Source organism: Peromyscus eremicus, chromosome 2, assembly GCF_949786415.1.
Source record: "Peromyscus eremicus chromosome 2, PerEre_H2_v1, whole genome shotgun sequence".
Classification (NCBI taxonomy): domain Eukaryota; kingdom Metazoa; phylum Chordata; class Mammalia; order Rodentia; family Cricetidae; genus Peromyscus; species Peromyscus eremicus.
Window position 1 is genome coordinate 119,178,749 of NC_081417.1, and position 15,867 is coordinate 119,194,615.

General features: G+C 46.6%; 1 protein-coding gene across 1 annotated transcript in view; it reads right to left on the minus strand.

Moving 5' to 3' along the window:
• Nucleotides 1-9,159: 9,159 nt before the first annotated feature.
• C8a (complement C8 alpha chain) overlaps nucleotides 9,160-15,867 on the minus strand; it is a 56,713-nt gene continuing 50,005 nt past the window's right edge. The window contains exons 10-11 of the mRNA XM_059256016.1: nucleotides 13,068-13,290; nucleotides 9,160-9,391 (exon numbers count right to left, since the gene is read on the minus strand). Coding sequence (XP_059111999.1) covers nucleotides 9,240-9,391; nucleotides 13,068-13,290 — 375 coding nt within the window. The 3' untranslated portion in view covers nucleotides 9,160-9,239. The remainder of the gene's footprint in view (nucleotides 9,392-13,067; nucleotides 13,291-15,867) is intronic.

Genomic DNA, 15,867 nt, shown 5'->3' on the forward strand with positions numbered 1-15,867 from the left:
GAACTTATCCTACTCAACTCATCCATTGGACCCCACTCCAGATTAGCCTTTTGTTTTTGTTTTGTTTGTTTGTTTTTAATTTTTTGTGGTGATGTGCAGGTGTGCATAATGTGTGTTTGCCTGTACTTGTGCATGGCATGTGGTTGTCAGTTGTTTTCAAATGTCTATCTTTTTTTTTTTTTTTTGTAAGATAGGCTCTGCTATTTGATTTGGAACTCAAGTTTTGGCTAGACTGGCTGACCAATAAGTCCTCCAAATCCTCATTTTTTCTGTCTACCCCTGACCCAGGGTTACAGATGCCTAACCCAGGTTACAGGTGGTAACCCAAGGTTATCACTATGGCCAGCTCTTATGTGGGTGCTAGTAGTCTAAATTCACATTACCTACTGAGTTATCTCCATAGCCCCTAGTTTTCCTCAAAGCTCGACTACCCACATACAACCTAACAGTAGCATGTTGGAATACTAATGGTCAGCTCTTTGAGACACCCTGTTTACTGAATTTACTGAAAGTCCTTTCCTCTTTGAATGACCTGTCTGTCTTTAGTGCTGGACAGATGCTTACATGAGGTATTCAAATGCTTAAGTGTTCATTCATGGAGACAGAGGCATGAGATCACACTTCTTAGACAGAAGTAGCGACATTGTAAGGAGAGGCTGCGTAGCAGAGCGTGCCACAGACATGTTCTGAAGCCAGTGCTGATATCTGGGGCTGGGCTTAGTGATGGATTACTCTATGGCCTTAACATGCTCTGTACAGTAGGTGCTTTTTTTTTACTTGTATTTTTAAAAATTTATTCTATGTGTTTTTTTACACCATGTATCTTGATCCCATTCATTTCTTTATCCCTTCACATCTGCCCTCCAACTCTGCATGCCCACCCAAGTAAAGCAAAATTTAAGGTAAAAAAATTAAAATAAAGGAAAAAAATTAAAAAAATCTCATCATGGAAGCTGCAGTGTGACACAGTGAGTCACACCGTAAACCCTTTGTCCATATATCTTTACTTGCAAGTGTTCATTGCAAAGAGTCATTGGTCTAGTTCGAGGTTTCTGGTTTCTACTACACTGTCAATGCTGAGCCCTCAGTGGACATCTTCTTGGATATCTTGTTACCTTGTGTTGTGGAGATCCTGCAGCTTTGGGTCTGCAGGTCAGGTTCCTTCACGTGTCCCAGCAAGTCATAGATGGGGTGGATGTTGGGGTGGACCAACTCATAACCCTGGGTCCGGGCCTGGGCAGCTGTGGGGTTGGTCTGGCAGATGAGAAATGGGGACAGCTCTTCCAGGTTTACAACTTCAGGACTGGCTTACCTGCACCCGCACTAATAGGGTTGACTCTCCTGTTCTTATGACCACAGGATCAGCTTTCCCATCTGCCCCAGTCATTGATGGGCACGGGGGGGGGGGGGGGCGCAACTCTCCCCCGCCCATGCCACCACAAGACAGATAGGTAACAATGGGGACAGTTCTCCATGATTCAGGGCTGCTCACCCGCACCTGTGCTAACAGGGTTGGCTCTATTGTGCTGCCCCGGCCAGGTGCAGGGCACAGTAGGTGCTTTTATCCCCTCCCTTGTAAGAAGGGCATGGTACGTGTCTCCTTCTGGAGCAACATAGGCGTCAGGTAGATCCCCGGGCCCAGAAGAGGCCCTGGGCCCAGTAAACACTCTTTATTTAGCTATACCACTGCCATGATCATATTCAGGGATTCTCAAACTATCACTAAGAACCCAGGTTGTTGGTTTTCATTTAAAACTGCTTTAAAGATCTCTCAATGCTAAAACCTTCTACTACATAAGAGAATAAAAGGACATAAAATTGCTTAGCTCCTAGGGAGATCTTAATAAAGGCCATGGAGGGCTTTTCCCTCCCAAGCTCTGGGTTATTAAGGGAGATGTAACAGCATAATAACTAATATTTGCAGAGACCATTTCCAGCGACAAAGAACGTCACACACCTAATCCAGGCCTAATCCTCTCAGTGCCTGCAAGAGGCAGATTTATTGTCTGCCTGTGACAGGTGGCAAGACAGCCTCAGAGACACTGAATGACTTCCCTGAGACCACACAGCTCCAAAGCAGCCTGTGCAGTCCAGTCCAAGGCTGCTGTGGCTGTTCTGCATAGCCTTCCACTACAAATAAAGCAGACCCAGATTTGTCACAGGAACATCACTGGTATGCCCACTCACTCACAGTGAGGACCTGGCCTGCCAGCCCCACAGAACACAAACCTAATGGATGTGGGGGGGGGGGTCTTTGTGGCAGACAGAAGACCCTTTTTTCCCCAAGTTATATACCCTCTCTTCTTTAGTGTCCTTCATGCATGTGACACATGTGTGATCATTTTATGACATGGCATATACTAAGGGAAGGCATCACTCATGAGTGTTTGGCACAAGGCAGATGCTAAACTCACTTCCTATGCTTGGGTGCTGTACGAAAGGGCCCTGTCCATTTCCTGCCTCTTTTTACTTCCCTGCCAACTGCTTCCTTGAGCATGGACATACATTTTATAGAGAGAAAAGAGAGAAGGAACTATGGTCCTATGTACAGAGGGGAATTCTTGGAGGATTTTCAGCAGGAGTCAAGTGTCTGGCCTGACATTGGCCTTGAAGCAGGAATCGGCACAGAGCCCGGGCACTCCCATTATCACCCCAGCAGCGGCTACCAGTTATCTCAAGTCCACACCTTGCAGCCCCAGGTGTCCCTCCATCCATCACTGGCCATTGTCTGGGATCCACTCAGCTTCCCCCACCAGCTCCTGCCCAATGACTCCTTGTTAATAATCCAGTTTGTTCACATCCCGAAAGTGATCTGATTCTGGCCCCTTTCATCCCAAACACCATCCATCCATCAATTGCTGGCTCCACATGCTTGGTTAGGAAAATGAGAGTCGGGGAGGGGGCCAAATAACAGATAAAACTTCTCAGTGTTATCTCTAAAGAAATAGAATGGATAAATAGATCTGTCAGACATGTATCATGCCACCTGACAGCCAAGTCTATTTGTTAAAAACAGGTTAGGATGGGAGGATTTATCTCACATTTTAAGCTGTTAATACAGGAAGGAGACATATTTTTCTTTATCTCTCCAGTGGAAGGGGGAAATCCCAAGGCCATGAATAAGGGACCTTTAATGTGATTTGATAGACTTTCTTTCACTAAGGTGGAAAGGAGTAGGCTTGCTCTTTAATTTGTGCCTCCAGGATGCTATGGACTTGGCTGTCCTCTAATGCTTTGTGAAGGTCATGGGATTCGGGAATCCTGCTCTGTGTCTTCCTTTGAGACTCTTTCTTACAACTTTCTACAGCCAAACACAAAGGCCATGCTAGGCTCGGCCTTTGGTACCAAAGGACAAGAGGAGAATGGAGGGATATATCTTAGTTGCTGGGGTTCTAAAAACCAAGAGGACATAAGAAGTCCCTGTCTGTCTTGGAAGTCACTGGATGGGACAGACAAGCAGACTATGGTGATAGGACATGGAACATGTAGGAAGACAGCCACACAGGGTCATATACCTGATGATCTGTGGAGTCATAGGAGTAGCTAGGCTGGCTTTCTGGGAAAGGAACCTAAGCCATGCCCCAAATAATCTGGGAGGAGGAAGAAGCTGGGATCAGAGGCAGACATGAAGACTAGTCACAGAGGTCTTTGTATATCAAGTGGATTTAAGGGTATCTAAAAAACACAATGAAAGTACAGTGGTATACAGGCCTTAGATCAGACAGTCAGCCATGAATTTGGCATTTATGATTATAGAGCACAGAAATCCCAGGAAGGTGGCCAGGAAAGGCTATGAGATGCAGCACCTGCTACTCACAGGAAGGCTCATGACCACACGTGAGGTCCAACTCACTATCCGCGGCTTGAGATGGACATGCACCACTCAGAGCTGGCAGAACATCCATGGGCTGCTAGTTTGTGACTTACATTGGGCCTCTGTGTGTCCCCTCCTGTGACACGTGCTGCTCTTCTACCTGTCACTCTTTCAGGGCTCAGCTGGCTGGCTGTCTTCCAGCTGTCTTTCCTGATTCCTAGACTAGACTTTCTCTAGGTCCCCTTGGGCTTCCTCTAGTTAGAGACCCATTGCCATTGTCCATAGGCCTCCTCTGTTGGACTCTAAGTCCTTGTTCTCATGGGTCTGTGTAAGGCTCAGCACCTCCAGCACCCAGCAGTGGCCTGTGCACTAGATATCACTGGAAGTTAGCCTGACATTTTATTTTCTTTTTATTATTTCTCTTTTCTTTTAAAATTTATTTTGATTATTACTATTACTATTGTTGTTGTTGTTAGATTAGATTTTTTTCTGGAGGCAAGGACCACAGGCTAAGGAATGTAGTCACTCCAGAAGCTGGAGAATTCATGGAATAAATGGTCTCCTAAGTCTTACAGAGGATCATAGCCCTTATGGCTTTATTTGTATGTGTATGCATGATTGTACTGATAAATATTTTTCTTCTTAAAATATTAGATGTATGTGGTACTATGTTTAGAAGAATATTTTCATACATGTGTATATTAAGCATATTCCTCCCACAAAATCCTCTCCTCTCTCATTAGTTCCCTTGGTTCCCCTAGACAATTTTATTTCTACATTTTAAAAAAGATTTGAAAAAATAAAAAAAATAAATAAATAAAAATTAAAAAAAAAGGGCGGCCGGGCGGTGGTGGCGCACGCCTTTAATCCCAGCACTCGGGAGGCAGAGCCAGGCGGATCTCTGTGAGTTCGAGGCCAGCCTGGTCTACAAAGTGAGTTCCAGGAAAGGCGCAAAACTACAGAGAAACCCTGTCTCGAAAAACCAAAAAAAAAAAAAAAAAAAAAAGATTTGTTTTTTATTTGTGTGTGCGTACTCACCACATGCGTGCAATGCCCACAGAAGCCAGAAGAGGGCATCAGATCCCACATAGCTGGAGTTATAGGCAGTTGTGAGTCTCCTAAAGTGGATGCTGGGAACTAAACATGGGTCCTCTGGAAGAACAGTAAGTACTTTAACCAATCCAGCCCCTCGCTTCTACTTTCATGTCATATATACAAACATGATTTTATGTATCTATGTACAATCCAGGAACCACCAATAGAGGAAATCTGGTTGGGCTTTTGTTTTGCTTTGGTTTGGTTTGTTTTTTGGTTTTTTGAGACAGGGTTTCTTTGTGTAGCCCTGTCCATCTTAGATCTCACTCTGTAGACTATGCTGGCCTCAAACTCACAGAGATCCACCTGCCTTTCTGGAATGCTGGAATTAAAGGTATGCAAAACTACCACCTAGCAGGAAATCTGTTTTTTGAGACTGGCTGAATTTAATTAATATGATTATCTGCTGCTGCATCTATTTTCTTCAAACAACATAATTTCATTTTGGGGGGCTGGAAAAATTATTTTCTTTGTGCATTCCTCTGTTTTTTGACACTTGGGTGGGTTCTACAGCTTAGCTATTGTAATTACAACTATTACAACCAATTAACTTTATTTATATCAGTGAGTCCTCTTTCAAACTTCAGGCCCTCACAATATTAAGACAACAAATTTGTATGACTATAAAAATAGATTTTCTTTGAGACAGTAACTGCTTCTACCCTAAGCTGGTCTTGAACTTGCTCCATAGTTGAGCTTCTCTTTCTCCTGCTCCTACCTACTAGTGAGCGCTCATTCTCAGTTTTTATAGTGTGGTGATTTGAATAAGAATGACCCCCATAGGCTCATATATTTGAATGCTTAGGGCACAGCACTATTTGAAAGGATTGTTCTAGTGGGTGTGGTCTTGTTAGAATGGGTGTGGTCAGTTGGTGTGGGTGTGGCCTTTTTGGAGGAAGTGTGTCAGTGGGTGTGGGCTTTGGGGTTTCAGAAGGCCCAGCCAGAGTCAGCGGTTCTTTCTCTCTTCCTGCTCTCCACGGATCCAGATGAAGAACTCTTCAGTTGTTTGCTGTGTCCGCTTGCACGCCGCCATGTTCCCTACCACGACAACAATGAACCTCCGAAACTGTAAGCCAGCCCCGATGAAATGCTTTCGTTTTAGAAGAGTTGCCATGGTCATGGTGTGTCTTCAGAGCAGGAGAACACTGACTAAGACATGAAGTGCTAAAGATTGAACTTAGGACTTCATGAGTGCTAGGCAAGCATTCTATTAACTGAGCCCCATTCCCAGTCCTAGCCTGCCCAGTTCTGAAGTGGAAGGGCGACAGTGGAGCCCGCCTTCACAGCAGTGGGATGCCTTTCTGTTAGTCGGTATCACCATCCCATCCTTGTGAAGCACAGAGGCTTCTCTGAGACATCCCTCATATCTGCAGTGTGGCTTCCAAAGCCTGCCCTTCCTCTGCGGCCATTTTCACCCCTAAAGGCATAGTAGCTCGGAAGAGATTCACTGAGTGCGAAACTCTTTCGATCTCCCTGCAAAGAAGAAAAGGAAGGAAGGAAGCCTCTCTCCTTACCGCTTTCCTCTCCGTCGTTAATTTACTTTTCAGAAGACACATTGTCAAGCTGAAGAGTGTAACTTTGAACTGTTTGTTTACACGCCACTCCCTATAAAACCTGAGATTATAGATCTCCTGAAAGGACCCAGGGGAAATGCACTGGGAAAATCACTGTGGAGGAAGACGCGGCTGATGTAGTAAAAGGTTGCCATGGCTGCTTGCTTTTCATTTCTAATTCTTCTGTGTTTAGCTGGTGATCTGGGCTCATGTGTGAGCCTTTAGTGTCTTCCGGTGAAGTTTCCCTCTTGCTCCCAGGTTTACTACACTGACCCCTGACAAGGCTCCCTGCTTCATCTCCTCCCCTGCCCTGAGCACCGCAAACTACCTTGCGGAACTTTCCAATGGCAGACAGCATAGAGCAGTAGAGCAGGGGGACAAGGGGGACAAGTGCTTGAACTAGTGCATGAAATATCTGGCCCACAGCTCTGACTCACGAGATGCAGTGTTTGTAACTGTGGCATAGACCTCGCAAAACAAATCTTGAGAGGTCCTTGATAAGCCTACATAAAATAGCAAAGATCAAGCTTTTCTGCCCCCGGCCCTCTGTGTGCCATACACCCCATTCCTTGTGGGCACATAATGGCTTTTCCACTCTCAGTGGTGGTCAACCTTGCCTGCGCTTAGAATTGCCAAGGGAGCACTGGAAACTGCTGATGGCTGGCTCCTGCCCCCGGTGATTCCGATTTAATTGGTCTGGGATGCCGCTTCTGGACATCAGGGTTTATGAAATTCCCCAGATGATTCTTATGCGCAGCCAAGGTTGGGAGCTCTGAAGCGAGTGTTTAGAGCAAGATTGAAAGTCCTCATCAATCGCCCACTCAACCTCTCCCACCTGGCCTCCGGCCACTTGCTAGCACAGAGCTGCTACTAATCACCAGCTCGTGAATGTAGGCTAATCATTAATGTAAACAAATTTTAAAGGGGGAAAGCACACAACATGATGGAAAGCAAGAACAGAGCCTTTATTCATTCTTTCAGAGAGAAGAGCCACTTTTATTTAGATAAACCCCTGAACCACATGTTTTATCAATGGGAATCACAATAATGATGCTAAGAATTTGCTGCGATGGGCTCCATACACTTGATTTTCTTTGGTAGCTGTCTTTCCCACTCCTCATCCCCAACACATACACACCTGCGAGTCCTCCCTTCCCCATGTTCTTTCTTACCCTCAAACTTTGTCTTAGGCTGGACTTCTTTTTCAAAAGATTCCTCCCTGTCGATCTATGGAAAAGTCCATCCGGGTCCAGGTGGACCCCATGCTGCCTCTGATACATCCCGTGGAAAGACTGCCCTCTCTCACGTCTTCTCCTTCTACATTCATGTGGGAGCTACATGTGTTGATGTTAACAAGTCACTTCCAATGGCCCAAGAGTCTCTGCTTTTTCACATACACAGTTGGCCCTCTGTTTCTGAAGGCTTCGTTTCTATGAATTCTACCATCTTTGAAGAGAAGGCCAGGTTATAAGCCTGAGATGTTTAGTTAGTTTTATGTCACCCTGATGCATTTTGGAAAAGGGAACTTCAATTGAGAAAATGCCCCCACCAGGCTGGCCTTGAGAACGAAGTCTGTAGTGTATTTTTAAAATTAGTGATTGATATGGGAGGGCCCAATTCACTGCAGGTGGTGCCATCCCTGGGCGGGTGGTCCTGGATGGTATAAGAAAGCAGGATGAGCAAGCCATGAGGAGGAAGTCGGTAAGCAGCACACCTCCATGGCCTCTGCTTCAGACTTCCTGCCCTAACTTCCCTTCGTGATGGACTGTGAGTGGGACATGTAAGCTGAAAAATCCTTTCCTCCCAAGTTGTTATTGCTCATGGTGTTTTATCACAGCAATAGAAAAACCCTAACTAAGGCATTGCCAATGATGCTGAACAAGTACAGGGTTTAGGGTACATGGGAACACCGGGCTGGCTGGTGGGATTGACTCTTCTCGGGAAGGGCAAGGACTGGGTGTTGATCTTCATGAATTGACTCTTCCAAGTCTTCCTGCAGCTCTGGGAGGCTGACCAGTGCAGGCCTCACCTTTGGACTGGTCTGTTCATGTGTCCCAGTGACTGTTACTGACTAGGCCCCCGTGATCTGCGACACACAGCCTTGGCATCTGAAGATACTGTGCTGAATGAAACCTGCCCAGTTACTGCCTTCAAATATGATTGCTTCCTGGGAGAAGACAGATTAGAGGGTCATGGGAGATGTGCTGGGGTCCAAATGCTGGGGTCTTTCTAAATTCATACATGGAAATCCTCTACCTGGTGTGGCAGGAGGAGCCTGGCCTTTCAGTTGACTAAGTCCTGAAGGCAAAGTTCTCATGGGTAGGACTAGTGTCCTTATTAGGGGGGTCTCAGAGACTCCCCAGCCCTCCACCATGGGAGAACACAACAAAGGACATATATAAAGTGGACACAGCCTCCTGAGACCCTAGACCTGCTGGAACGCTGATCTTGCAGTTTCTGCCCCCAGAATTGTGAGGAATAACTTCTGATATGTCTAAACCACAGCTGGTTTATTGTTAAGCACCCTGAACCTAGTAAGATAGAAAGTGGTTCTGAGAAGTGCAGGGTAAGAACCCCCTGAAACAGGGAGACAGCTTTGGAACCAGGTAATTGGTAGAGGCTAAGAGTCATGAGGTTCATACTAGAAAACAATCCATGAGTATATGAAGGGAATGGTCTTTGTTGGTTTGCAGTCACTTGGAGCAGCAATCAGTCCTACCTAGTAGGCAGGCCAGTTAGCAGCATCCACAGACTTCCCAGCCTGCCTCCAAAGGTACTCAGCAGGTCTGGGTCTGCACGCTCTTCCCTGGGCATGGGGCACCTCCATTCTGGGGTGCAGGGTTGTTGCACTGTCTCCTCCTTTCCCGGGTACCCGCTCTGCACTCTGACCAGGAGCTCCAGCAGCTCCAGCGACCATCTGCTTTGGCTCCTGCAGGAAAATGTTCCAGAGGAGGAGGAGGAGGTTAGCGGAGGAGGAGCAGCTGGCTGGGGATGGAGGGCAGAAGGCCACCTTATTGCCCCAGAGTGCTCTGCAGTCCCTCCTTGGGGAAATGCCCTGGGTAGCCAACCGAGACCTCTGTGCTTGCTGCTCCACAGTTAATTTGAAACTCCGGACGGAGGGAGAAGAAGCCACTTGGGAGCCCATCTCATGAAATTGGAATCCATGGTTGCATGGAAGATAGATAGCAGAGCAAGGCGGGAAAGACAGTCCTCTGGGAGAAGGAGTCGAAGTCACTGGAGGGTGTAAGGAACTAGAACTATGGCCACCCTGCAGATCCAAGGCAGGGAGATAGCTAGAGATCTCTGGAGCAGATTGTTGAGGTTCTGTATGTGAGTTTCGAAGCCAAACCCTCCAGAGTCTGGCAATGGGTCCTGCGGTATGACAGCTTGTCTGTATAAAACTTCCAAATGCTTGCACTAAGTGTGGAGTCCAGGAACCCAGCACACAGAGCCCCACCCAGGGCCACTGGCTCCACTGGCTATAGCTCTGCAAGTCCCTCTCCCCCGGGAAGGCTTAGGTTTTGATTATTTAAGAAGTATGGACTAATCTAATGGGATTCATCACTTTCTATCACTATTTCTTTTTCCTAAATTAAGTCTTCCATGAACCCCACATCCAATTCAGATGAAAGCAGAGGAATTCTATTGAAGCTAGGGTGACTATTGGGCTCACCCTCCTCCCCTGGGGCAAGGCCTAGCACCCCAGGGCTCCTCAGATCCCACTGTGAACAGCATTGGATTAGATTATCTCCAAGTCCCTTCCAGCACTGTAATTATACTCCTGATGGAACAGCCACAGCAGCATTCTTAGTCTCTGTCTCTCCCACCTCTGTGACTCTGTCCCTACTGGCAAAGGTTTGCTGGGGCAACTCTCAGGGACTCTAATGGGTTTCTGTGGAAGCTGACAGATTCCTCTGCCTTAGTTTTCCTTGCCAGCTTAATCTCTGTCAGACTGAAAGTTGAGTGAGGTGGCCATGAGGCCACCAGATACCCACACCCTGCTTGGAGGGTTACTGGATCTCCTCCCAATGCTGGCAGTTAGCTGAATGTAAGAGGAATGAATGCAGAAGGGTTGAGACCTTGGATACAGCTCCTTGTCCTCTACAGTCACTCGGATTACTGGCATCTTGCCCCTCCTCCACAACCCATAGTATATGGCTCAGCATGACTGACTGTCTGGCCTTCACCTTGCAAGACGTGTGTCATCTAAGTGACCCCTCTTCTCTTTATCTCTTTGCTGGGTGGACCAGGCCCTAGAAAGGGAATAATTAGAATGGCCAAGCCAAGGATCACATGTGTGTCTTGAAGTCAGGCCTGACTGAAATCCACGAACTGGTTAGCCCTGCCCACTCCCTTAAGGGATTGTTACTGAGATTGCCTCAGTCTCTGCTCTCATTCAAAACTTTGGCAACAGTATAACACGAGACAGACTCAGGTAGTGAACATTATGTTAAGACCTTGGGTGCTGGCATCAGACTCCTGGGGTCCAGCTCCCTGCCCCTCCCTTCTCCAGCCACATGACCTTCAGCAAGTTATCCAACATTCCTCCTCCTACCCCAGGCTCCCCATCCGTAAACGATGTTAACAAGAGCATTTATCTCATAAGGCTCTTGTGGGAATAATTAGGCTCACCCACAAGGATGCGCTGCTATGATGCTGGCCTGGAATGAAGAACCATTATTTCTGTCAAGTGGCCTTTGGTCCCTTTGGGAAAGTTGCCTGGCTGAAGGGGCCGGAACCAAGTGCATATCCTGCTGGTGAAATCAGGAGGGTCCCTGAACTCTGGAGCTGGGCTATCTCAGGCTAGAGTATCTTTCTCTCTCCCACCCCCACCCCCCAATTCACCAATTCCTAAATAGGCAATGGCTTTCTCCAACTCCCAGGAGCAGACAGTGCCACAGCCTTGGAGCTGGTAGTTGGTGGTGGTAGTTTTTATTCTCTGTACCCACATTTCTCAACTTTAGGCTTTCCCTCACTCTCCTGGGTCTGTCCTCTCAGAATCCCTCCTCTGGAGAAGAGACAGAGACCTAAACTGTTTTTGAGCAGTGGAAGAATCCAGAGAAGGGGCCACCCCAGGTATGCTCTGTCCATAGAGCATCTGATATGCAACAGCCTCTTTCTTCTGCTTGCTAGCATGGAATCAGCCATGTGTTTTAGCTGGTCTAATCTTCAACATGGCGTGTGAGGAGCATACAGCTATAATTTCATTTTATAACGTGTGCTTCCATGAGAATCAGTGATGCTTGATTCAAAGGCATGTTTGACCTGAGCTGCACTCCCACCTGGAGATTCTCTCTCAATGAGGGGATGATAACCCACTATTATCTCACCTTAAAACCAGATCAGCTAGGGGTAACCCCTGACCACTAAGGAAAGTGCTGTCTGGGGTTGTTATGGACACACTACCTTTTGATTTATCCATCCAGACTTCCTCTGTTCTGTGTATGTGTTCTTCTGTACAATAGCCAAATGAAACTGAGGTATATGTTCTCTGCCTTCATTCTGTGCATCATATGAAAGTAGCTTTGTATGTCTGGTAAGCTGAAAACTTAGGTATTGGGATATGCGTTGATACTGTTAGAGCTTGCCAGGCCTGGCAGCATAGGCCTGTAATCCCATCTTTTTGAGAAGCTGACATGAGAGGTCACAGGTTCAAGGCCAGCCTGGGCAACTTAGTGAGTTCCTGTCTCAAGATTAAAAGTGAAAAGAAAGCTAGAGTATAAATCTGCCATAGGGCACTTGCCCAGTATGCATAAAGCCCTGGATTCCTCTCCCCAGTCAGAGGGAGAGAGAGATTGGAATTCAAAAGAAATTTAGATGGAAGCTGTTGAGCCCCCAGAAAGAGGTGTTTCACCAGTGTCCTAGGGTTAGTTTATGAACTATCTGGGATTCATGTCCAGAGTCCCCCTACTTCATCCTAAAGGGAATGAGTGTTTACTCCTGTTGATAAATTTCTTCTATAGTGCTGGTTAATGAGTTGGTTTATGTCAAAGCTACATACTTTTGGACCTTATTTGCTCCAACTTTGTATCTAGCAGTAATTCCTTATATAATGACACCCATTGCATCCCTCCAAAAGACACATTCAACTCCCAGCTTCCATTACCAGTGAACAGAACCGCACTTGAAAATTTGGTCTTTGCTGTGAAAACACATTGAGATAAAGCCACCTGAATGAGGCTGGGGCCTACTCCAATGACCTGTATTCTTACCGAGAGAAAAGCCAAGAGAAAGGGGGGAAGAAAGTCGTATGACTATGGAGGCAGAGAGTGGAGGCATGTGTCTACAAACTAAGCAACTCCAAGACTTGCTGACAACCACTAGAAGCCAAGAGAAGCATGGGACACATCCTGCCTGGAAGCTCCAGATACAATCTTCCTGGTGCCCCCACTAGCAAACCTGGACCAAAGAGAAGTCTTGATATCAGGGAGAGAATGGAAAAAGGCTTAAACATGGGACATGAACTATAAAACTCTAGGCTGTGGATTCTTAAGGTAATCAATGAGAGGACCTAGGAAAAAGAGGCTGATATCCCAAAGGTTCCTTCTACACACGCCCCTCAGACCCAGGCCAGGCTGGAGCAGAGTGGAAGGCATGGGTCTTACCCTCCGTCGCCATCTGCTCACAGGCAAGGCCTTGCCGACCCGCGCTGCACTGGCACTTGCAGCTGGTACCCTGGAGTATGGGCTCCCCATTGTTGAAGCAGGGCCCACAGCGGCAGGCATTGAATTCCATCAGGTACTGGTCCAAGGCCCGGTGCAGGTTCTGCCGTTTGGTCTCCAGAGGCCCCAGGTTTGTGTGCCGCAGCAGCTGGTGGATGGGCTGCATCTGCAGGTACAAGAAGAACTCGGGGTTTCTCTTTGGCTCTGCTCACCTTCTCAGAACTCAAGGGCCAGCTGTGAGGCTTCTGGAAGTCCTGCTGCAGAGGTCAGTCCTCACAGCCATTCTGTGAATTGCACTAAGCATACCATGTCATTGATCAGGAACTCAAAGTGTGCGTGTAACTAGCTCAGAATTACATGAGCATTTAAGTGCAAGAACCATTCTGAACACAGATACAAATATCTCTGAAACGAATGCTCTCCATACTCCAGAGGAAGAAGAGCACCTAGAAGCCACCCTGGCCAACTCACTTGTTGCCTCCAGAACTTTGGGAAGCCAAAACCATGTAATAGGTTGAAGTCTATGTATTCAGGTATTTTTTTTTCTTCTGGTTCTGTCTATCACTCTTGAACACAGGCATTGGTAAAAGGAGTTTTGTTGCCTTTGGAAGCAGATCCCTTAATGATGCAAGGGCAGTGGTATGTGGGTGGATGTGAGGTAAGCAGGCTTTCCCAGCCTCCATAGTGTTGACCGGAATGAAGAATGTGCTGACAGAAGCATGTGGTACTGTGTATGCCAGGCTGTTTAGCAGCATCACTGGACTCTGCACACTAGACGCCAGCAACACCCTTGTCCTGAAAATCAAACCATGTCATTACTAAATGCCCTACACACAAAACTGCCTCAGGCTGAGAAGTGATAAGAGGTCTGCCATTTTCCTGCTTCTCACTGTGGGATCTTTGTCAAATGACCCTCCCTTCTTCATCTGAAAATGAGAGTCATCACCTCACCTCCTGGTTTTACTGTGAAGATCCAGGAAGATGTGTGGGAGTCATGATCCCACTTTTCCCTAAGGTACTCTTGAGTAGGGAGAAGTGAGAAGTATTTAGATAGAAATATAGAGGGAAAGAGAGATAGAAACACAGGATAGCCTTGGGAGGGCCTGGGTCAAAACCCACTGGCCCCTTCTATCTTTTCTAAAGGGCTATTTATAGGAATGCCAAGGGGTGGAACAAAAGACCTCCCACCAGCACAGCCAAGTGCAGACCCTTTCAAATACCTTGTAACCTCACACTTGGTTAATCCATCCCCTTATGCAGACCTGCTGTGTAAAGCAAGCTCAGATCTCACTAGGAAACCTCTGTGGGCTCCCACAAAGATGACATGTGGCAAGGCCTTGTCACCTAGAAAAGTGAAGTGAATGCTGCTTGCTGTCTAGCTGTGTGGCTGAGAGGTTCCATTTTCCCTCTAAACCTGGGAATGGTGCCTGTTTTCCTCACGACACAAAGGAGTGAGTGTAAGGTAACAGTGTAAGAGAGAGAATAATACACAACAACATGCCATTCTCATTAGAAAACAGTGTTAGCAAGAAAAGGGACAATGCTGGGGAGAAGTGGCTGAACTGTTTGCTGTGTGAACTTGAAAACCTGAGTTAGAACCCCCTAGCACCTATGTAAAAAACTAGGCACAGCAGCCAGGTGCTATATGTAACCTCCACACTGGGTTATCCTGGGGATTCGCTGGCCAGTCATCACCAAGATCCAAGCCTTGTGAGCAACAGAGGAAGACACTTGGCATTGACTGTTGACCTCCAAATGCATTTTCAGGTATGAGTGCAACACACGCACACACACACACACACACACACACATACACCAGAAAGAGAGAGAGAGAGAGAGAGAGAGAGAGAGAGAGAGAGAGAGAGAGAGAGAGAGACTATGCTCTTCTAGTTGTATTACTCTGGCTATCTTTAGCACCCTTGCAATGCTACGTATTTGGAGGAAACCTACAGTGAAAGTTTTCTGTGGGACTCTAATTTTATAAGGGAGGAGCCCGAGGCCCCAACAAGAGAGGCAGTTTGCCAGGTTAGATAGAGCTACCCTGGGTCAGCCAGAAGTCAAGGGCAGGCACTTCACAGAACTTTGATGGGTTCCTGGAAATGTGGACAGAAAGACTCATGGCAAACAGACCTTGGTGAGTGGTCAGAGGCCATTGCAGAGGCCTTCAGACAGGGGAAGCAAGGATTGGCTGGAGCCCTAGCCAAGAGATAATCACTTACTGGCATATTAGGAAATTAGGCCCGCTGTTAGGACATAAGTATGGAATGGGCTGCCCAGGGTCTTGATTAAAGATGACTTTTGGTTCCAGGTCAGGCCAGTCCACAGGACAGCTTCCCCTTAACCTTAAAGCAGACTAAACTCAAGTCCCTCCCTCTCATAACTCTCAGGAAATGTTCCTGGGGAGGACTGGTGGATTTTAGGGAGAGAAAGGGATAAAAAAGAAAGATATTAGAATTTTAGAGCTCAAAATTTACTGGCAATGGTCCTATCCCATTTTATAGATAAGTGAACAGAATCAGAGAGGCAAGTAATGAAGCAACATAACATAAATTAATACATAACACAATGTATATAATATAGAAGAAAACAATGACCCATGGATTCACTCCATCTAAGTATCTGCTATGAATAAATAGTTACTGCTGACACCATTTCTACTATGGGTCTCAAATAATTCCTAATTGATATGTTTAATCTGTGTTCTATCTATCTATCTATCTATCTGTCTGTCTGTCTATCTCCT